Source organism: Microtus oregoni, unplaced genomic scaffold, assembly GCF_018167655.1.
Source record: "Microtus oregoni isolate MIOR12 unplaced genomic scaffold, Mior012 000028F_ref0000031, whole genome shotgun sequence".
Classification (NCBI taxonomy): domain Eukaryota; kingdom Metazoa; phylum Chordata; class Mammalia; order Rodentia; family Cricetidae; genus Microtus; species Microtus oregoni.
The window spans coordinates 9,824,676-9,848,555 of record NW_024543087.1 but is presented as its reverse complement, the minus strand read 5'-3'; the positions used below and the strand labels follow the sequence as shown (position 1 = coordinate 9,848,555).

Here is a 23,880-nt window from a genome sequence, read left to right as displayed (position 1 = left end):
ATGGTGATGTTCACCTGAAAACCTCAGCACTTGGGACAAGCAGGCAGTAAGATCAGTTAAGGGTCCAGTTTGGGTGACATGAGATCCCCACCTGAAACAAACAAACAAAACCCAAACCCAAATCCATCAAGACCATTAATTTTACAAGTGCTGCCAACATTCATCTGTCATCAGTTGCATAGAAACTGAAAGAACCGGCTCCAGATGTGGGTCCAGCTTGAGGTACTCATCGCCCCTTGTGAATGCAGAGAGAAATCCAGAAATCCAGGACGATAGGATGACTCCAACCCCGGCGGCGGGGACAGGAACAGCCAGCCGGTTTGTACCTGGGCTCAGTGAAGGCTGCCGACCCCGCTTGGACCGACTGAATGGTTGGCAGCGCAGTATCCATGTCAGTACTAGGTTTCCACCTGACACAGCCCGCTCTACCGCTGCAGCCCGGGTGACCGGTGATGCACGCGGGGAAATGTTTCAGGTTGGGAACTCGAGGAAAAGCAGCATGACCACAGAATAAGCGACTCATCAAGCTGCGCGTGCGCAGTCCATGGACTTGGTCTTCCGCGCAGGCGCAGCAGCGTTTCCCTGCAGCCCCGCCCCAGACCCCGCCCTCAGGCTTGGTTCCCGCCCCCGCAGGCGCGGTCAGCTCCAGAGCCCCGAACGCCCATATCCGGGTTCCCTCAGCCGCCGCCGCCGCCGCCGCCTCGCTCTCTCAGCCCTGTCAGGAGTGGTGTGATTCCCGATCAAGATGGCGGCCGTGGGGCGAGTCGGCTCGTTCGGTTCATCTCCACCCGGGCTAGCTTCCACTTACGCCAGCGGGCCCCTGGCCAACGAGCTGGCGTCGGGCAGCGGCGGCCCCGCAGCGGGCGACGACGAGGACGGACAGAACCTTTGGTAACGACCGCACCCCTCTCTGGTCCCCCGCGGGTTATCTCCTCTCCGGGGCGGACACCTTCGGGATCCCAGAGCCCCGCGGGAGCAGGGAGCCGGGCGGGGCCTCCCGGGAGCTGGGGCCGGCGGTTCCCGTCCTCGGCCGGGCCCGGCCTCAGCCTGCGCCTTGCTCCCTGTTAGGTCCTGCATCCTCAGCGAGGTCTCCACGCGCTCGCGCTCCAAGCTCCCGACCGGGAAGAACGTGCTGCTGCTGGGTAAGTGCTCTCCGCCGGGATCGGGGCTGCAGGCTCACCCCTCCGCTCGCCCACTCCCTTTGTGCGGACAGCGGAGCCCAGCCGCGCCCCGCCTCCCGGCCTGCGGCTGACAGCTGGGGGACAAGGCACCCGGGTCCTCCCGGCTTGGTCCCTCCCGTCCTTTCTCCTCCCCGGGATGTGGGGTGGCTCTTGTCATCTCCCTTGAGAGAGGCAGAATGCACATAACACCCAAGGGAGAATCCTAGTGGTCTGAGGTTCCACCTAGACGAACGGGGACAGTTTCCCCTTTCTTAACAGATTGGTAGCAAGCAGGAGGGCTCCAGCGCAAATGCATGCCGTTAATATTTAATAGCTGACTCTTTTGTGTAATTGACAGGAGCCAGAGACTGGGTCGTGATGAGTGTTATTTGAATCAGCGTTCTCCCGTTCTCCTGGCGCTGGGCTCGGGTTGCAGCTGCCTTTTTGACTGTCACCTAATAACTCTGAAATTTGTAAAGGGCAGTAGAACAGCGATCTCATTTAGTTCCTTCAGCCGAATGGCTAGAATAAGGAAGACATGTCTCTCCCCCTTCTCATAGGTATTTTTTATCTCTACCGGCTGTGAAGTGGGGATAAAGGGCCAATGGACAGCAGACAATCCTAGCCTCGCATTTTTGCAAGTTTTTCCAGCTCCAGGAGAAATCTCACTTTTTTTAAAATTTTTTATTTTTGTTTTACTCGCAAGATTTGGAGTGTATGATAAGATGACAGTTATATTTTAAAACTTTGATGTGGGTGTCTCAAGACTTTAGACTCTTGAATTTTAGCCAGAAGGCTGGGAAGCTGTGCCTGAAGAGTTTTTGTTATGTGTACCTAGGAATTGCTCCCTGAGAGGCTCCAGAGTGACTGTCAATGGGCAGGTAGGAAGAAATGACTCATTTTCTATGACCTCCTGCCGCTGCATGCAGGCGTCTTTGTGTTGTAGAAAGCTGTGGTCAAGCTAGTTGGAAGATGAGCTTTGCACCACGTGTATGCCTGAATTGCATACAGAGTTCATAGGTGTCTGTAATCCTGGGGTCCTTCGTCTTTCAAATGCTAGCTGTGGGAATAACAGTGCCTGCCTGCTGGAATTGTGGGAGGGTCAGATGGGACACCAGAAAGCCATGCGCTGGACTGAATGTGAACCCATTCCTGAGAAGTCTTTAACCAGTGGCTTAGATGAATTCGAACCCATTCCTGAGAAGTCTTTAACCAGTGGCTTAGAGCCGCTGATGTGTCTGCTGCTCCCATTGCAGTGTTCCCAGTGTCTTCTTCCTTACAAAGAAGACAGGGTCACTACCTACATCAGTGATGTTGATAGGGTCCCAAAGCAACAAAACCAAACCAGTTCCAGAGAATGCTTTTAATTGCTAATGTAGACAGGTTACTAACTGCTACTGAGAACTTAAGACTTTACGTCCCCCTCGAAGTGGATTCTGTTTTAATTGCTCTGTTAAATAGATTCCTTTTTGAGTCTCACCAATAAAGAGTGACAGTCCTGTTCCTGTCTGGTGTTTTCTAGATCCTTCAAATACTGGGTCAGTCTGTAAGCCTTGGTGTACTCGGAGCCCCACACTCCCTCAACTGCCCTCTACCTAAGCTAGTTTTCTTTCTTATGAACTTAATAGTTCAGAAAACTCCATCTGGTGTCAAGTTATATAAGCCTGAAATGTCATGTTTTTCTTTCATTACTATTAGGGTTTTCCTGAGAGCTCTTTTCAGCTAATCATTGATTTTAAAATACTGTTTGTGCAAAAATAGTTACTTTTCCAAAATTCCTCCAAAGAGTTCTTAGAGGCATTTAATTATCAGGTATTATAGCAGTGTTCAGTCTGTGTTGGTAGAGGAAGGAAACACATAGGTGTTCTGTTGTCTTTGTTATTGAGTTTGAGGCTGTCAGGCCAGGCAGATAGGTGCTTGGCTCTAATATGTCACTCATGAGTGAGGATGGTGTTTTGTTGTTTATGCTCAAAGAAAAGAAGTCTGAGCCCCTTAACAAGGCTTTGTATTTCAGAAATAGCCTGGTAAGGGGGATGGTATAGGCCTTTGTCTGAATCCCTTACATAGCTACACTGCATAGCCACACACCCCAGTTTAACTCTTAACTTGCCATTTCACCTTCCCTTCAGTAGGATAACGGAGCTGGAACTATGTGTCAAGGATTAATTATTATTTCAGTTATGTGTAGTGGGTGAGTGGGGACTATATACACATGAATGCAAGTGCCCTTAGAGGCCAGAAGTATCAGATTCCCCTGGAGCTACCTGATATGGGTGCTGTGATTCGAACTCAGGTCCTCAGCAAAAGCACTGAGCTATCTCTCAAAAACATTTTCATACACATCTCATCTACAGTTCTATCACCCAGTCTAGAGGGTAGATGGTAGCACCAATTTGTAGATGAGGTGATGGTATTTAGATACAGTTAAGTAGTTCTCCAAACTCATACTATTCTTAAGGGTCCTTTGTGGTGGGTCCTGGTATAGCTTTCCAACTGGATCGACGTTCCTTCAAGGAAGACAATGCCATATACAAAATTTTTACTACTCAATGGTTATTTTTGTTTTTTTTTAAAATATTTATTTATTTATTTACTTATTATGTATACAATATTCTGTCTGTGTGTATGCCTGCAGGCCAGAAGAGGGCACCAGACCTCATTACAGATGGTTGTGAGCCACCATGTGGTTGCCGGGAATTGAACTCAGGACCTTTGGAAGAGCAGGCAATGCTCTTAACCTCTGAGCCATCTCTCCAGCCCTCAATGGTTATTTTTGATCCAAAATACCGGTAATTATTTAAAAGAAAAAAAATCTGGTCTTAATCCAGGAGGCTAAAGCATGAGAAACACAAATTCAGGGACTGTATAGGGATGGACATCTTTTTTTTTTTTCTTTAATATTTCTTATAGTTTATTTAACTTTATTTTATGTTTTATATGAAGGTGTCAGATCCCCTGGAACTGGATCTACAGACAGTTGTGAGCTGCCATGTGGGTGCTGGGAATTGAACCCTGGTCCTCTGCAAGAGCAGTCAGTGCTGAGCCATCTGTCCAGCCCCAGGGACAGACATCTTATCTTTAAAAAGAAGCTGGGTGATGTGGTGATGAGTTCCTCTTGTCCCAGTATTTGGAGTTTCAGGCAGGAAGATCAGGAATGTAAAGCCATTCCCAGTTACTTAGTAAGACAACAGCCAACAGCAGCAACAATAAACCAAAACCAAACCAAAACAAAACAAAAAACCCAAGAGCAAGGGGCTGGAGAAATGGCTCAGCAATTAAGAACCCTTGCTGATCTTGCAGAGGGCCCAGGACCACATAGTGGCTCATAGCCACCTGTAATTCCAGGTCCAGGGACTCCACACCCTCTTCTGGCCTCCTCACCAGGCACAAAAGTGGGGCGCACACACACATATAGAGAGACTAAATGCTCATAAACCTAAAACAAAACCTCAAAAGCCCAAATAAAAAATAACTCCTAAAAACAAAACAACAACAAAACCTAACAAGAGTAGATGAAAAATTGTATTGCTGGATCTTGAGGTAGATTGAGTCCAAATTTTCCAAGAAATTGCCATACTGACATCCAAAGCGGCTGTACCAGTTTGCACTCCCACCAGCAATGCAGGAGTATTCCCCCTTATCCACATCCTCTCTAGCATAAGCTGTCATCAGTGTTTTTGATCTTGGCCATTCTGACATGTGTAAGATAGTATCGCAGAGTTGTTTTGATTTGCATTTCTCTGATGGCTAAGGGTGTTGAACATTTCCCTAAGTATCTTGGCTATTTGAGATTCCTCTGTTGAGAGTTCTCTGTTTAGGTCTGTACCCCATTTTTTTTTTATTGGATTATTCTTTTGATGTCTAGTTTCCTGAGTTCTTTGTGTATTTTGGAAATCAGTCCTCTGTCAGATATAGGATTGGTGAAGCTCCTTTCCCGTACTGTAGGCTGCCAATACCACTCTTGGGCACATACCCAAAGAATGCTCAATCATACCACAAGGACATTTGCTCAGCCATGTTCATAGGAATATTATTTGTGATAGCCAGAACCTGGAAACAACCTAGATGCTCCTCAACTGAAGAATGGATAAAGTAAATGTGGTACATTTACATAGTGGAGTACTACTCAGCAGTAAAAAATAATGACATCTTGAAATTTGTGGGCAAATGGACATAACTAGAAGAAAACCATACTGAATGAGGTAACCCAGACCCAGAAAGACAAATATAATATGTACTTACTCATAAGTGGATTTTAGACATAAAGCAAAGAATAACCAACTTACAGTCCACAACCCCAGAGAGCCTAGACAACAAATAAGACCCTAAGGGAGAAATATATGGATCTGCCTAGAAAGGAGAAAAAGAAGATCTTCTGAATAAATTGGGAGCATGGGGGGCAGGGGGAGGGGAGAAAAGAAGAGGAGTGGGGAAAAAGTATACCTCAATTAAAAACAATAACGTATAAAATAAAAAAAAGAATAAGGAGAGACTATAATATAACAACAACAACAACAAAAAGATGAAGAAAATCCAAGTACTTATTGAGTTTAGGGATGTGACTTATTGACAGATATAACTGGCCATGACACTTATGAATAAGCAGCCATTTAATCTATCTGGACCTGACTCATAGTGAAGTCCAGAAAGACTATGACAGTACTTAATCATTCTACCTATATCTGTATATTTCTCTTTTTTTAGTGTGGGGAGGGGTCAGGTGGGTAGTAGGGCTTGAACCCACAGCCTCACATAACAGGCAGAAGATACTCTTACCCTGAACTCTTGTGGAGCAGGTATTAAAGATCACCAGAGTTCTGTAACTGTAGGAAACAGGTTTTTATTAATTGTGTTGATGCTGTTTTCTGCTTTAGTAATTATGAGACTATGATGCCAGTGATAGATGATACAAAGAAAAGCGTCTCTCATATCCTGAGTTGAGGATTAGCATAAAATTATATCGTTTAATATATGTTATTACTAAAAATATTCCAAATACAAAATGTTATAAGGACCAGATGGCATATTGTTATCTTAAAATAGTTAGGGCTGCTAGTTGTTGGTGGCACACACCTTTAATCCCAGCACTCTAGATGCAGAGGCGGGTAGATCACTGAGTTCGAGGCCAGCCTGGTCTACAGGGTGAATTCCAGGACAATCAGGATACACAGAGAAACCCTGTCTTGAGAAAAAACACAAAGTCAGGGCCAGCACAGTTTTCTGTAGAGAATCAGAATCTAAGTGATGTGCGCTTTGTGAGCCGCAGTCTCTTGCAGACTCCTCGGTTCTGCTCTTTAGTCCCCAAACAACCACAGATAATAGATGAATGAATGAAAAATAGCAGTGTTTTGATAAAACTTTTATTTATAGAAACAAGCAACAGGCTAGTTTTGGTCTGTGACCCGAAATTGATGAATTATGCCTTCCCATAACCCCTTTGTTGCCATTAGTTTTATCCCTAAGCTGACAGTTAATGGAGGTTTTGTTGAATGAGTTACGGTATCTGGCATAGTAGATTCTCAGTGAGTATGTGTTGCATGAATGATGAATTAACTCTCAGTTTGGTTGAGTAGAGATTTAAGAATTAAGAAGAGTAGACCTGTTTCCCCCAGTGTCACTGTCAAAAACAGAAAACAGAGCTGCAGGAGTGATAGATACAAACTGGTAGGATGGTTCTTCAGCTGGAGTGAAATCCACTGAAAGAGAATGCGTCAGAGTCATCCTCATTACATAGTGAGTTAGAGTTCAGCTTTTTTTGTCTCAAAAAAAATAAAAATAAAAGCCAAACAGAAGAGCCCTGAATTGATGGGAAAGCCTGTCTTCTCTGGCTTAATAGATACATTTCTTCAGCAGTTTTAGAATTACACTGTGCAGCATCATCTAAGGAAAACATGGCCTGAGACTCCCTTCTGCTCTCCAGAAGCCTTTAAAAGTCCTACAGGGAGATGACAGAGTAGCAGGAGTCAGATGAAATGTCAGTGTGAAGCAGCCATGAGAAACTGTTGCTGGAAGTGCCCTGGGGAGGAGACTGTGGGTGAGGGACAGTGGGAAGGTGCGAAAACCTGCTGAGAAAGGCTGAAGTACTTCAGGTGTGGTGGACTGCCTGGGAGTAGACTGTTCTGTCTTTGTGGACATCGCCTCCTGAGGTATAAATTGAGATAATTTCATACTTCATGGTATTAAAAGAACCAAAAGACATTATGTCTAAAAACCTTTAAAGTTGGAAGTCACTGATTTAAAAGTTGTGCATGTTTCATGCTAGAAAAAGAAAAATAAAGTGTTAAAAAGATGAAGTCAATTGCCAGGCACGGTGGTGCACGCCTTTAAATCCCAGCACTTGGGAGGTAGAGGCAGGCGGCTCTCTGTGAGGTTGAGGCCAGCCTGGTCTACAGAGTGGGTTTCAGGGCAACATAGTGAGGTTTTATTGGAAACAAAACAATTACAAACAAACAAAAATCCAAAAGACCAGCTATATTTCTATCATACACATTACTTATATAAATATATGTGTGTGTGTGTGTGTGTGTGTGTGTGTGTGTGTGTGTGTATGTGTTATGTATGTGGTGTGGAGTGAGAACAACTTTGTTGAGCTACTTTTCCACTTTTTTTTAGTTTGAAAATTGACCTTTTTTATTATTAATTGTTAAAAGACAACCAAGTTTGTGTTAACATATTTGTAATATGAGCATTCTGTAGACTGAGGAATTTAGTTTGAAATCAGCCTATGCTACAAGAGAGTTATGTGCCAGTTGGGCTACTTAGTGGCAAGACACCCTCTTGCAACAGCAGAAAGTAATGAGTAAAGAACTTAAAACAGTAAGAACAACAACATAAGAAACAGATTATGGTATTTTAGGTTTTTTTCTACAAACCATTTCCTAAACCAAATGGAAAGAGATATTTGTTCCAAATACTAGTCATTAAACAAAGCCTTCGAGTTGGTGTGTGCTAACTTTATTTGCACATCTTTATGACAGACAAAAGGTCTAGCAAAGTACTAGTGCATGAGCGTGTAAAATCAGTGTTGTTAATAATAAAGCTGAAACTCCCAGAAATTCTGCAGAAGCCTACACGTGGGAAACCCTTCCACCTTTATGTGGGATCCAGAGACCAAACTCAGGTTGTTGGGCTTGCTTGGCAAGCATTTTATGTGCTGAGCCACCTCACCAGCCCAGCTTTATCTTTCCTTATTGAATAATAGTATACTTGGTTGTATCGTAATTATGGTTGATTATAGGTCATTATTGTTACATCTTATTTTCCATGTACCCAGTATTATCTTTGGTATAAATTCCTGCTAGCAACATTGCTAAGTAATGCATACCGGCATACAAAGCTGCTGATAAAGAGCCTTTAGTTCAATGAGACTTTGACCTCTGGAGCAGAGGAGCTGGTGATAGCCATTGGGATCAGCATTCACTGGCTTTAGTGCTTATTGAATTAAACTGGTTTTGATTCCCTTTTAATCAGTCTGTGAGAGTCAGAAAAAATAACTGATAATAAATTCTGATGTTTTCATGTGATGGGAACTATCCTGTTATGCCAGTTACTCGTGCTGAGGTTTTCCCAAGTGAAGTGTCGTGTAGTGTTTCTGCTATTTTACAGACAAGGGCTTTGTGTCTCAGGCTTCACAGTTTCACTAGTATTCAAGATCGGCTTTGTCTTTTTGCTTTGCATATACTCCTTGATGCTTCTGAACATTTAGTCTGAACAGGTGTGCATTCAAGTTTACTCATGGCCGCAGCCTGTTCCCACTCTACCCCGCCAAGGAGGAGATGCCCACTGAGAGATGGGAGTAGGCCAAAAGCCCCCCACCCCCCATCTCTCTGGAGCCTCCACATGACCTTAGGAGGACTAAGTGGAAGATCTGAGCCAAAAGTAATTGAATGAAGGTCCCTCGTGAGGCTGTGTGTGGTGGCACACACCAGCACTTTGGAGGTAGAGCTCTGTGAGTTCAAGGTCAGCCTAGTTACATAGGCAATTCTAGGACAGTCAGGGCTCCGTAGAGAGACGCTGTCTCAAAAAATAAAACAAAACAAAAAGAATGATCCCTCATGGCTTTTGTCACTAGAACTTTCAGATGAAACATGATGCTTTATGTTTTGTCATGCAAGGTCAAATAAAGTTGCACCTCGTTTTTATATGGCAGGTTGGGGATTCCTTCTCACCCATTTATCTTGATGTGCACCTGATGTATCTATCTATTGGGTGTGGAGGTGCCAGCCAAAGCTCTGCAGAGGTGTGTGGCACCAAGGCTATGCTAAGCAGGAAGTAGTATCTCAGCAGTAGAGAGGACAGAGAAAAGAATGCAGAGTGCTATTTAATTTGACTCATTGTCATGAACGATGGGGGCGGGGCTGATCTAGGCGCAATGTGGTTTTGTGGCTTTGTGTTCATGAGCGCTGTACAGGCTTAAGTTGCTTTGCATTTTAGACAGTAGCACCCACTTTCTAGCCTTGTGGGCATGATTTGTAGTAACTTCTGTGAAACCCTGGGAACAGCGGTATGCTTTAGTGTTCGGAACAGCAGTTACATCACATGTTGTGTGTGCCTTCTCACTTGCACCTGCTTTGTGTTTTCTTTTCTTTCTTTTTTTTTTTTTTTTTGGTGTGGGATGTTTCAAGACGGTTTCTCTGTGTAACCCTGGCTGTCCTGGATCTCGCTCTGTAGACCAGGCTGGCCTCAAACTCAGAGATCTGCCTGCCTCTGCCTCCTAAGTGCTGGGGTTAAAGGTGTGCGCCACTACCTCCCAGCTCATGATACTCTTTTTTTAAGCACTGCTGGTGGACCTACAGAGTTTCATTCTTACAATGTCACAGATCCAGTGAATAATAATTGGGACAGAATTTCAGGGCCCTGCTGTGTCTAGGGTCACCCAGCTGGTGAAGAGATGTCACAGAAGTCACATCCAAATCTTCACATTCTTCATCTGCAAACTGACGTTACAAAATATCTTAATAGCCTGCTGAGATGGGTTAGTGTTAAAGGCTCCTGCTGCCAAACCTGATAACCTGGGTTAGATCCCTGGCATCGACATGGTGGAGGGAGAGAACTGAGCCCCTCAAGTTATTCTCTGACACCACACATGCGCTATGGCACATGCATTTCCCCCACCACTAAAATAAGCAAACATATATAAAAATGATTTTGGTATCACATCTCTTTGTTGAATTAGAGATCATCTTTCAGGGACATACAGCACCACCAGCATACATTTGTCTGTATACACTTCCAGTGATTTTTGCAGATCTTGATTTTGTGATCACTTTGGTTTTTTTTTTTTTTAAGGATTTATTTATTACACATGCAGTGTTCTGCCTGCATGTACACCTGCAGGCCAGAAGAGGGCACCAGAACTCACTCTAGATGGCTGTGAGCCACCATGTGATTGCTGGGAATTGAACTCGGGACCTTTGGAATAGCAGCCAGTGTTCCTAACCTCTGAGCTGTTTCTCCAGACCCCCACTTTGATTTTTAAATTTGAATTGAGGAATAAGAATTGACAACTGTGGTTGCTTTGGAGAAAAACTGGTAAGTGCCGAATCTTGTGAGTGGCTTATGTGAGCAGAGTCTTGACAGATAGGATGGAGAACAGGCTTACTCACGGTGGAGAGTCTGACTGTTGTCTGCAACCATGATCAACAAGCCTTCTCGCCTTTGCTTATCCTTCTGTCAGACACGGCCCTTCCCTGTCCATGAGCTCTTAAATGTCTCCACACTTGACTAGGACAAAGCAGTTCCCAGCTGACATTCAGGGATTGTCCCCTGGTGATTTTAAATGGCCAACAAGCTAAGAATGACTTTTGTTTCTGTTTTTTAGGGGTTTAAAGAGCTACAGGGGCAGTGAGATGGCTCAGTATATACAAGTGCTGGTGCTCTGAGTTTGGTCTTCAGGACCTGCAAGTGGAGGCAGAGAAGCAACCTCCCTGCAAATAGTTCTCTGACCTCCTTGAGCTCGCATGCACTCACGCGCGCTCACACACACTCTAAATGTAATTATTATTTTTAAATGTTAGAGGCTATAAAAGACTATGTGAGAGACCTATGTTCCTGTGGCTTAATTTTCTAGCCATTTACATTAAAAGCTTCCTAGTATCTGTATGTGGGCATGAAAATAACTGTTATAATAGTATCTTCCCAGGTGTGCTCTTATTTTCCCACCCCCTCTTTTGAAGACAGAGTCTCCATATGTATTTCAGTCTGACCTGAAACCTATGATCCTCCTGCTTCTGTCTCCAGAGGAATGACCCAGCTTTAGTCTGTTTTAAAGGCACTTTAAAATATGTCTCCTAGGACTAAGGGTGTAGCTCAGTGGTAGAGTGCTTGCCTCCCGATAGTATATGAGGTCCTATGGTCAGTTCCCAATGCTAGAAAAAAAGGAAAAGTGAAATTATGTTCTCTTTATAAAGATGCAAATTTAGATAAACTTATCTTGACAACATCACCTGCAGGGTTCTTGACTTTACAGGGCTTTCACCTTGGTTTGCTTACATAGCAACTCTGTTATGTAGACCAGGTAGGCCTCACACTCAGAGAGATCCTTCTGCCTCTTTTGGGATGAAAGGAGTGTGCCTCCATGCCCAGTGTATAGCTTCAAGTTTTCTATCCCTGAGTTACGAGCAGTTTTAGTAGACGTGGTGAAGGCCCAGAACAAGCAGGTCCATAAGGCGTATTATGAACAGAGAGAGTGGTTGGTGGTGAGCAGTTGACATGATGCTGGTAAAAGATCTTCAGTGCCTAAGGCATGGTTCTGTTTGGGTGAGCAAGTAGGTAGTCTGCCAGAGAAGAATGGGGTAATTTCTTGTCTGGGACCTCCTCAAAAGCAAATCCTTTATGTCCTGCATTTGGTTAAGAGCTCCTGCCTACAGAGGCTTTGTCTTCTTCATTGTTTGAGACAAGGCAACCTAGGCTGGCTCACTATTGGAACTCACTATTAGTCCCCAAACCCGAGGTCTCCTGCCTCACTTACCTTCCCAGTGCTGGGATTGTGGTGCTGTGCACCACCGTGTACAACTTAGGCCATTAGATTTAATTACAGGGCCTGAGAGGTGGCTCTGTGGGCACAGGTGATTGCCATCAAGTCTGATGACCTATGTTTGACCCTGGGACCACATGATAGGAGAGTTGTTCTCTGACTTCCACTTGTACACCTTTGCCTATAAATAAATAAGTGTAAAAATACTTTTAAAAAAGATTGAACTACATTTGTTTTTCTTTCTTTTGCTGGAAATCAAACTCAGTGCCTTGTGTATGCTAGGCAAGCTCTCTGCCAGTGAGCTATATTCCAAGTCTGCCTCTTTATTTTTTATTTATTTATTTATTTTGGTTTTTCAGGATAAAGGTTTTTTTTTTTTTTTAACAGTCTTGGTGGTCCCTGGAACTCACTTTTTAGACCAGGCTGACCTCAAAGTCATAGAGATCCACTTGCCTCTGCCTCTTGAGTGCTGGGATTAAAGGTATGCTGATACCATCACATCTAGCCTAAAATATTCTTTAAAATAGGAGAGGGGATTTGTGAAACTCACAAGAATCTGGGCTAGTACTGAGTTGATGGCACTGTTCAGTGACCACTCTATGGAAGACTAGAGGTGAATACTTTTGTTTTTGTTTTTTGTTTTTTGAGACAGGGTTTCTCTGTAGCTTTGGAGCCTCTCCTAGAGTTAGCTCTTGTAGACCAGGTTGGCCTCGAACTCACAAAGATCTGCCTGCCTCTGCCTCCCGAGTGCTGGGATTAATGGCATGCACCACCACTGCCCGGCCCCAGACTTAATCTTACACGAGTTTGGCTTCCTGGATTTTCCACACAATCTTTCTAAAATATCTAAACCCCATCGTCATAAGGACAGTTTTATTAGTTTTATTAACTTTCTTAGCCTGGCATGCTGGCCTCAAGCTTGCCGCTTGGTCTACTTTCTACATAACCTAAGCTGGTCTCAAACTTGGGATCCTACCCCATTTCACACAGTGCTGGGACTGTAGGCTGTACTACCATGCCAAGTGTTTATTTGTCCTTGTTAGAAGGGCACTTCCTTTGCCTGAGTCTCTGCACTCGTTTTCTCTTTCTGAAATCATTAACTCCTGGTGGTTAATTAATCCTGCAAGGTTGGCTAAAGTGTTGCCTTAGTTGCAAGGCTGTCTGACTTCAGGCCTAACTAGGCTCCTTACTTCTTAGGACAGTGACAGGTGGATGGACTTTTGTATTTCTTTTTTTCTTTTGTTTTTTTTGAGACAGGGTTTCTCTGTGTAGCTCTGGCTGTCCTGGAACTCATTTCCATAGACAAAGCTGGCCTTGAACTCAGAGATCTGCCTGCCTCTGTCTCCTGAGTGCTGAGATTAAAGGTGTGCACCAACTGATTTTTTTGTATTTCTAGTTCAGGGTTTGTAGGCAGGCGCAGATCTCTTAAGCTTTCCCATAGCTCTTCTATCATGGTGATTAAAATAATTTTTAGTGTGAGAATCCTCTCCAGCCTCCTGAGGTGATGGATAGAAATTCTCTTCCTTATTGCTCTCAAGCAATTACAAAGCTGTAAGTTAAATGCCATAATGCTATATAGAGCTAAGAGAATTCAAATCACAAGACCAATACAGCAAACATTTTTGACATATCCCACTTTGCAGCAGTTAGCTTTATTTCCAGCTTTTGAGCATGATGGTTGATCATGGGAATTGCTGTTATTGTCAAAGATATTGCTGTTTTTAACCCAATCTGTTGTTTTGATGGCTAGTTTAATAGTATATCATAAATGTAGCATGGAATACTCATTTAATTGCCACATTCTTTTTCTTAATAAAGTAAAATTATGCATGTTTGCTATGTACAACATACTGTGGGGGACGTATGTACCCTGGGCAGTGGCTTGTCATGTCAAATGTGCCTCTTCTTTCTCCTCCTCCTTTCTTCTTCTTCAACATGAAAATGAAAATAGGCTGGAGAGATGGTATAGCAGTTAAAAGCACTGGCTGCTATTCCAGAGGACCCCTGTTCAATTCCAGGACCTTTGTGGCAGCTCACAACCAACTATGTGTAATTCTAGTTCCAGGGGATCTGACAGCCTCTTCTCATCTCCACTAGCACCAGACATGAACCTTGTGTACAGACATAGATACAGGCAAAGTACCTTTGTACATAAAATAAAAATAAATGAAGAAAAATATTGAGACAAGGTTTTATGTAGCCTAGACTGGCTTCAGACTCAATTTGTAACTGAGGATAGCTTTGAACTCCTGAACCTTTTGCTCTACCTACTAAGTATAGAATTACAGACATGCATCATCTTACCATGTTTATATGGTTGCCTTAGAGTTTCTGTTGCTGTGAAGAGACATTATAACTATGGCAACTCTTATAAAGGAAAACATTTAATTGGGTTACCTTACAGTTTCAGAGGTTTAGACCATTATCATCATAGTGGAACTTACTGACATGCAGGTAGACATGTTGCTGGAGAAGTAGCTGAGAGTACTACACCTTGACCTGCATGTAAAAGGAAGTAGTCTGAGTGTCACACTAAGGGTAGCTTGAGCATAGGAGACCTCAAAGCCCAATCCCACAGTGACACACCTCCTTTAACAAAGCCATACCTACTCTAACAAAGCCATTCCCTATGAGCTTATGGGGGGCAATTCCATTCAAACTACTACAGTGGTGCTGGAAGGGAACCCAGGGATTTGTACATGCTAGGCAAGACTCTATCAACTAAGTCACATCCCAGTTCTTAAACTTTCTATATTTGCTAAATTTAAATCATACACTTTCCTGTCATTAATATTTTTAAGGCTATTTCCTACTTTTGTCTGTTCTACCTTCCTTCTTTTCTTTTCTTTTGCCCAACTTACTATCCCTTCTCTGCTCTCTCAACCCCATGTCTCATGGTTAATAATTGAACCCAGTTCCCTGGCCTGACCTGTTGAATAAGACAATGTGGGCATGATTCAGATCAGGCCACTTCCAGGTCAAGAATGGTAGGATTCCTGTTGTCCCAGTTGAGACAGGCAAGCAGGTCTTGAGTTAGAGACCAACCTGGGCTACACAGTGAGATGTTTTCTCAAAAAAGAAGGGGTGGAGAGTACTGGAGGAATGGCTTATAGGTTTAAAGCATATCTACTCTTGCTGAGAATCTGTGTTTGTTTCCCTGTACCCGGTTGGGTGGTTCAACCATGTGTAGCTCCATGTTCAGGGAGAGCAGATTCTCTGGTCTCCAGATACCTATACTTGTGAACATAGACCATACACACACATAAATTTTAAAGTAAATATTTTTTTAAAATCCAAACAGAGAGTGGTGGTTCTGTTACCATCATTGCCCTCTGTAGTTTGTGGTGTACTTTGTAAACTTGCCTGTACTCTGGTCTTTAACCAAACAAAGAAGGTGTCTCTATGTCACTGAGATTCTTCAGACTGAAGGCTTAGAGGGAGCCCTTTGTTCCTTATAGATTAAAGTAGGATGATGTTAATTGGCATTTCCCGAAGCCATGGCATCCCACTTTGTCACTCTGTCCCCCAGAAGACACTCTTTGTAGCAGGATGGAACAAGATTCAACAAGAGTTACAGCAGTAGCGAGAAGGAAGTCTGGTATGGAGACATTGTCTTTAATAGTGCCATGCCTGTCTGTCTTCTTCAGATTACTTTGTGCCTGATGCCACTTGAGCTGGCTTTTCACATGGTGCCAGAAAGTGTCCTTGGTCCATATTAGAATGAAAACAGACTTTTTCTTTTCTTTTTTAAAAATGTGTCTATCTAGGTGAAGATGGAGCTGGAAAAACAAGCTTAATAAGAAAACTTCAGGGAATAGAGGAGTACAAGAAAGGAAGAGGTCTGGAGTATTTGTACTTGAGTGTGCATGATGAAGACAGGGATGGTAAGTGTAACTTGTCTGTGACAGACCCTGCTGTTCTCTTCTGCAGTTGGTTCTTTTCCAGTTTGTCATTGTTCAGCAGATATCTGGGATGTTGCTTGGGTCAGTGAATAGTTATGTATAGCCATCTAATCACGTGAAGTTGGGCTTCAGATTATGTGTGTGGTTCTAAGCATCTTAAAGTGTTCTTTTTTTTTTTTTTTTTTTTTTTTTTTTTTTTTTTTTTTGGTTTTTCGAGACAGGGTTTCTCTGTGGTTTTGGAGCCTGTCCTGGAACTAGCTCTTGTAGACCAGGCTGGTCTCGAACTCACAGAGATCCGCCTGCCTCTACTGCCCAGCATCTTACAGTGTTCTTATGTGGGATGTTAACCCTCTCGCCATCCTCAAAAAATCTCAGTTTTGAAGTTGTTTTTCCTCAAGTATGGTGATTATTTTGCCCACCTCTTTTCACCTTTTCCTCATTTTCCTATAATAGTGTAATTGTCCCCACAGTTGTTTTCATTTGTTCAGCTTTCTTTTCTTCTATAGGGCACTGTCCTTTTTGTGTGTGTAATTTCTTGAGTCTGTACAGTTCTGTCTGCTGATGGTAAAATGTAAACGGTATTTAATGTCTTGGCCTTGATTAAGGAATAGGAAATAGAGAGGAGGTACTCTGTCCTACAGTCGCCTGCGAGCATCATTTTAGGCCTTTCTGAATTGTCATTGACCCAGATAGTTAAACTTTAGCAATGATAACAGACATCATTGTGGATAATTAAATGACTTAGCAGAGCTGCTGAAAAGAAACACTAAGGGTTCTTTTGTCTTTGTAGATCAAACACGATGTAATGTGTGGATCTTGGATGGAGACCTGTATCACAAAGGGCTACTCAAGTTCTCCCTGGATGCCCTTTCTTTGAAGGACACTCTGGTTATACTGGCTGTAGATATGTCAAAGCCTTGGACTGCTTTGGATTCCTTACAGAAATGGGCAAGCGTGGTGAGAGAACACATTGACAAGCTGAAAATACCCCCTGAAGAGATGAAAGAAATGGAGCAGAAGTGTGAGTGACAAGAAATACTAACGTGGGCTTCCGGTTGAGATATCTTAGCTGACTATAAAAAAATCATTCTGATTGTTTTTTTTTTCTACAAACAAAATTCAGTGAAGGAAATATAGTATGACTATTGTTCTGAAATTCAATTTGAATGATGCATTGAGTTTTAATATTTAATAGACATAATAGTAAATTCTTTGGTAAGAAGTGTGTTTTATTCTTGCCGAATGACTATGTGTATTCATTTTCAAAGGTCATTTTTATGTATAAAAATGTGAACCTTTCTTTAGTTGCTCTCTTACTTCCAGCGGTTTTGTGACTAGTAGTCTTACCAACTTTGTTAATGTGGCAAAATGTTAACATAAATAAATAATAAGCTGATTTTGTTATTTATAGAGTACATTAAAGTGTGTGTGTGTCTTTTGCCTGTAGATCATTTCCCCTTGCCCCCTAGTTCATGCTTGTGTTAGAACCATGGATCTCTGCTTCTGGTTCACACTCTTATGTGTGTTACGTTTGAATTTTTATGTTATATATATGTTTGTTTGTTTTGTACAGTGTCTCCCTTTTTATCTTAGGCTGGACTCAAACTTAAATTCTTCCTGCTTTTCTTCCCCAATGCTGAGATTACAGGCATGTACCACCATACCTGACTGTCTTAAAGGATTTTAAACTGCAGTTTTCTTTCATCGATGATCGTTGCCCATGGAGTCGTTTCCCTCTCCACCCTAATCCAATGTTTGCTTCTGGTTCACACTCTTGTGTGTTTTATGTATGAGTTTGTGTGGACATAAATTTCATTTATGTTTTGTAAGAAATGTGCACCCATGAGTGCAGATCCTTATAAAATCCAGGGGAAGACTTTGGATGCTCTAGAGCTGGAGTTAGAATAGTGTGAGCTGCCCATGGTGCTGAGAACCAGATTCTGCAAGAGCAGTATGTGCTCTTAGACACTGAGCATCTTTCTATCCCTCCACCTTAGGTTTTGAGATAGGGTCCCTTGCTGAACCCAGAGCTCATGTTTTCAGCTTGACTAGCTGGCTACGACAGCTTGACTCTGCATTCCCAGTGCTTGGATTATAAGTATATACCACTGGGCCTAGCTTTTAGTGGTAGAGATTTGAACTCAAGTCCTCATGCTTGCCCAACAAGTGCTTTTCCAACATAGGCATCTCACTAGCTGCTGTTAGAAACTCCTAAGCAGGTAAGGAATTGTGGACATACTTGATTAAGGTCTGTATTCTTGCAGGGCATGGTTGCTCACCTATAATCCTGACACTCAGGAGGTTGAGGTGGATTCCAGACCAGTCCGAGCTACATAGGGAAAACCTCTCGCAAGGGAAAGAAGTACCCACCTGAATGTGGTGGCTCACACCTGTAATCCCAGCACTCTGTAGGCAGAAGCAGGATGATTTAAGGACAGTTTGAATTACCCCTGCCTCAGGTTATGCTAGGAAGACAGGTATATTCTTCTATGCTCAGTAAGCACTGTTTTATTTATTTTATGTGTATCGGTGTTTTGCATGCATGTCTATCTTTGTATCATGTGCAGAATGCCCATGAAGACCAGAAGAGGGCATTAGGTCCCCTGCAACCTAAGTTACAAATGACTGTTAGTCACCTTGTGGATGCTGGGAATTGAAACCAGGTCCTCCAGAAGAGCAGCCAATGCTTTTAAGTGCTGAACCATCTCTCCAGCGCCAGCACTATGCTTAAGTTGTAGATTCTTTTCCTTCCATATTTAGTTTTCTCTAATTCTGCAGTATGCTTCCTTTAGAGAAGGCGGAGGGCCAAAGCTCTCTGGTGTGTCTGTATGTGCATGCAATGCACATATGTGGAAAGTGTATGCAGGATATGCACTAAACACAATAAATTGTAATTTTTTATTTGTGTGTGCGGATCCAGGTGCAACTGCATGTGGAGGTGAGAGAACAATTTGCTGGAGTTGGTTCTCTCCTTCCACTCTGTGGGGCCCAGGTATCAATTTCAGTCATCAGGCTTGGCCACAGGTACCTTTACCACTGAGTCATCTCTCCGGCCTCCCACGTCTTTTTTTGTTTTTGTTTTTGTTTTTGTTTTTCGAGACAGGGTTTCTCTGTGGCTTTGGAGCCTGTCCTGGAACTAGCTCTGTAGACCAGGCTGGTCTCGAACTCACTGAGAGCCGCCTGCCTCTGCCTCCTCTCCCTCTCTATAGTCTTATACAACTAACTAACCCTCCCTGGAACCCCACTGAGTGTGCTGTAAAACCACCAACATGGGCTACTCTTTGTGTACTTTCTTTTGTATACATAGCTCTTCTAAAGTCATTTTTTTTGTTTCTTCTCCTGTCTAAGATGGTATCTAAGCCTAGAAAAATAGATTTAGATTGTGGCAGAAATAGTGGAGGCTCACATAGTGCCATTCCTAAACTATGCTTACTTGGACTTGCAGTGATTAGAGACTTCCAAGAGTACGTGGAGCCAGGAGAAGACTTCCCAGCTTCCCCTCAGCGAAGAGCCACAGCCGCACAGGAGGACAGAGATGACAGTGTTGTCCTCCCCCTGGGCGCAGACACACTCACACACAACCTGGGCCTCCCGGTGCTCGTCGTCTGCACGAAGGTTAGTGTGCTTCCTGGGAGTCTCGCAGAGCGTGTGGCTGTTTTGTGTCGGGTGTTAGTTTTCTAGATGACAGGGTCTCGTGTCAGATTCATTTTCCTCAGGTCCCGGCCTCCAGGCAGTGGAACCACAAGGGAGTACTACTATGCTAATGAGGTGCTAGAGGTCTGAAACAGGTGAAGGAAAATGGTATTTTAAATAGACTGCTCATGGTTGAACTTCATTTTCATTTTCAGTTAGACCTCTCTGTACCATGAGTTTATTACAAATAACTACCGGTGAATGACATTATAATTAGTTTATTCTGTGTGTATGGGTGTTTTGTTTATATATATGTCTGTGCACCATGTGCTTGTAGTATCCTCATAGGCCAGAAGAGGGTGTCAAGTCTCCTGGGACTGGAATTTTAGAAATTGTGAGCTGTCAGTGGGTGCTGAGATTGTCATTTGCTGGACCATCTCTCCAGTCTCCAATAGCTTAGCATTGTTGTTATTTTTATTTTAAAGATTTATTTATTTATTTTATGTATATGAATGCTCTCTGCCTCCGGAGTGCTGGGATTAAAGGCGTATGTCACCACAATCTGGCTACAGCTGACTTTTAAGTTCCTTGTGTCATCTGTTATGTAATGTTGATATGCTATTATTAAGAACTGTTATTTGTGTATTTATTAAAGGGTACTGACAGAATCATGTTTTCAAAAATCTCTTGGCTTACTGGGCATGGTTGCATACACTTGAATCCCAGCTTAGGGAGTGGGAAACTCATTAGTTTCAGACTAGCCTGTGTTACATAGCCAGGCCTTACCTTATACATACAAAATAAACAAATAGTTCTGTAACTTAGTTCTTTTTACTGAATGTGTTTTGTTATGAAAAGATACTTTGTTGTGCAAAATTTAACTCTTTAGGCTTTTTTAGGGACCCACCACACAACTCCCAAATAAAATTACACACAGGGGCTTATTCTCTTAGTTAGGAATGCCCTGCCTTAGCTTGACTTTTTGCCATCTTTTCTTAAATTATCCGAACTACCTTTTGCCTCTGGGCTTTTTCCTTTTCTTACTTCTGTATGTCTTACTTTTCTTCTTATTCCGTGGCTGGCTGGCTGGCTGTTCCCTGACATCCTCTTCTTGTTCTCTCTTTTTTCCTCCTCTTTCTCAGTTCTCTTGTTTATACTCTCTGCCTGCCAGCCCCCACGCCCATCCTTGCTCCTGCCTCGCTATTTGCTGTTCAGCTCTTTATTAATCAATCAAGTGTTTTAGTCACACAAAGAATCACAGCTTCACTTCACAGAATTAAACAAATGCAGCATAAACAAAAATCACACACCTTAAAATAATATTTCCCAACAATACTTCTTTTCAAGCATAACTTAACTGCCAAGCCCATTTTCTTTCCACTTGTTCCTAAGTAATGTGTTTTTACTATTTGTCCATTATGGAATAGTTGAGAAAGTGTCAGGACATAAACTGGCCTGTTCTATTCCATCAAAACACAGGGCCTTGTATATGCTAGGCAAATGTTTTGCCTTTGAGCTCTACTCCTAGAACTAACATAATCCTATAGGCCTAAAATTATTCCTTCTTTTTTTGGGGGGCGAGGAGGGTGGACAGGATTTCTCTGTAGCTTTGGAGCCTGTCCTGGAGCTAACTGTTATAGACCAGGCTGGCCTCGAACTCACAGAGATCAGCCTGCCTCTGCCTCCCGAGTGCTGGGATTAAAGGTGTGTGCCACCAACACCACCCGGCTTATTCCTGCTTTTTATGTTATGGAAAAGGTGCATGTAATGAGAAAAAAGTGCAGAAATCTGCTCATTTTGGGATAAAAATGATTAAAAACAAAACAAGAAACCCCTAAGATCTGGCTTAAGTTTTATTTTTAAATTTTACAAAAATTATCAGTAACTGAGGAGTAGGGCAGGAGTATTTAAATGAGTTAAAGCCTGTTGTCTTCTTTTCACGTGGTGATTTTGGTGTAATACCTTGTTACATTCTTTTACATACACTGACATCTGTGTGTAGTTTGTGTTTGTTTGACAGCTTGCTATTGGCAAATACATCAGTGTTTTAGAACTACATACAACTTAGTTCATAAAAAACATTTGTGTTTTATGTGTGAGTTTTTCTGTAGTGACCAAGTGGAGGTCAGAGGACAATTTGTGCGCAGCCTCTCTCTCCTTCCTTCATTTGGGACTTGGGATAGAATACTTGGTGTCAGGTTTACTGGCAAGTGCCACCTACTGAGCCACTTCTGCAGCCTCTGCATTGTCATTCTTTATGCTGATGCATTGAGTCACATTTCCATCCTGTTAAGGACACACACTCTTAGTGCTCTTATACTTCTTGTTTTGTTTCCTCCCTACACGTTTTTAAAGCTCATACACTAAGTATACCTGATGATGTCTTTTTTTTTTTTTTTTTTTGGTTTTTCGAGACAGGGTTTCGCTGTGGTTTTGGATCCTGTCCTGGAACTAGCTCTTGTAGACCAGGCTGGTCTCGAACTCACAGAGATCCGCCTGCCTCTGCCTCCCGAGTGCTGGGATTAAAGGCATGCGCCATCATCGCCTGGCCCCCTGATGATGTCTTAAGATTTTATGAAGTACAGTGCACTACCATGCCAGGCTCAGTTAACTCCTTTTTAAGGAGTGAGAGGATGCTGGGAGCCAAATCCAGGGTTTCATACATACTCTAACACTGAGCTACATCTCCAGTCTCTTAGTTAGGTTAAAAGCTATTTACTAAACTGCCATACTTCACCAGTATGTCAACAGTACAATCAAGTGTCTTTAATTATTTGAAATGTCACTCAGTAATATATAAACTGGGCGAGCCGGTATTCGTGATTAAATAGGAAGACTTTTGTAATGTATGTGTGTAACAAATCTATATATGAAATTTTGACTCCATACTAATATTGCATATAATAATTAACAATATACAGTATTTTTTTTATATTCTACGCTTTCAGTTTGGAAGGGTTTCAGTGAAATTATTTGGGTGTCATGGTGTTTGAACATGCCTCTTTGTAGTGTCCGTAGTGTTTTTCTACAGCAGTCAATTTTGTTATTGCAGGCGGCGTTTCACAACCAGGCCTGCTTTGTTATGGTGAGCCTGTGATGAGGTGATTGAAGCACCAGAAAAGAGATGAGGGCTATAGGCCAAGGGAATACACAGCTGTGTTCTGTAGAATCCATTCATTTTAGGAGATTGGTGGCTGAATGGCAAATGTGACCACTGGACACAAGTCTGTTGGTCTTCATTCTTTCATGTACTGAAACTGCCTGGCGCATCCTGGCCGGATGGATAACACAGAAGCCAGTACTGTTAAGGATATCTCTGTTGGTATTCCTGGTCCTGCTAGTCAGTTACCATAGGTATTGCTAACTTGTTATGTTTTCTTATCCAAAATTGAACTGTTTGGTTTTTTAAATTATCCTATTGGATTTCAGTTTTTAAAGTTACTGCAATGCCATCTAATGATTGCTTTATCTCCACAGTGTGATGCCATTAGTGGACTGGAGAAAGAGCATGACTACCGAGATGAACACTTCGATTTCATCCAGTCCCACATCCGCAAGTTCTGTTTACAATGTATCCTTTAGCAGTGCCCCACCAAGCAGAACAATCGTGAGGACTTTAGAAAGTCTGTGAGTATAGCCCACCTGTCCACTTGCCAGGTCACTTCCATGTTTAGCTAGAGTATTAGGTTTGTGCTGCTCTCTCTGCTTTGATGAAAACATAGAAGATGGAGATGAAAGTAAATGGGAGAAAGCAGACTTATTCAAGGCTGGTTCTGAGCAGGTTTGTTCTCAAGTCTATATTGGGAGAAGGGCACAAAAGGTGTCCTGTGAGAGTGAACAGGGCAGCTGCAGGCTGGGGTATGGGGAGCTGGCTGCTTTTCTCTGGAGTTTTGGTGTGTGTGTGTGTGTGTGTGTGTGTGTGTATGTGTGTTGAGGCAGACTGTATAGCCTAGCCTCGCAGAGAACTCAAGAGCGTCCTGTGTCAGCCTCTAAGTGTTGGGATTATGGACTGTACTTTACACTCAGCTCTTGTTAGAACCTTTTCAGAAAATGCATCTCCTGGTGAAAACTATTATGGGTCAGCACCTACAGTTTTGTTTGTTTTAAACAGACACATTGTTTTGCTAAAGTCAGTCCATGTGAGCTAAAGAAAAGAGGGTCATTCCAAAAGCCTCATTTTGTTTATAGTAGCACAGTAAAGAAATGGTTC

The 23,880-nt window shown here is 42.8% G+C and overlaps 1 protein-coding gene across 1 annotated transcript in view; it reads left to right on the top strand.

Annotated features, from left to right (window-relative positions):
- The first annotated feature begins 647 nt into the window (after positions 1 to 647).
- Positions 648 to 23,880, top strand: part of Dync1li1 (dynein cytoplasmic 1 light intermediate chain 1) — a 38,146-nt gene continuing 14,913 nt past the window's right edge. The window contains exons 1-6 of the mRNA XM_041677488.1: positions 648 to 891; positions 1,069 to 1,142; positions 15,903 to 16,019; positions 16,828 to 17,058; positions 19,483 to 19,652; positions 23,148 to 23,241. Of these exons, the coding sequence (XP_041533422.1) occupies positions 746 to 891; positions 1,069 to 1,142; positions 15,903 to 16,019; positions 16,828 to 17,058; positions 19,483 to 19,652; positions 23,148 to 23,241 (832 nt within the window). The 5' untranslated portion in view covers positions 648 to 745. The remainder of the gene's footprint in view (positions 892 to 1,068; positions 1,143 to 15,902; positions 16,020 to 16,827; positions 17,059 to 19,482; positions 19,653 to 23,147; positions 23,242 to 23,880) is intronic.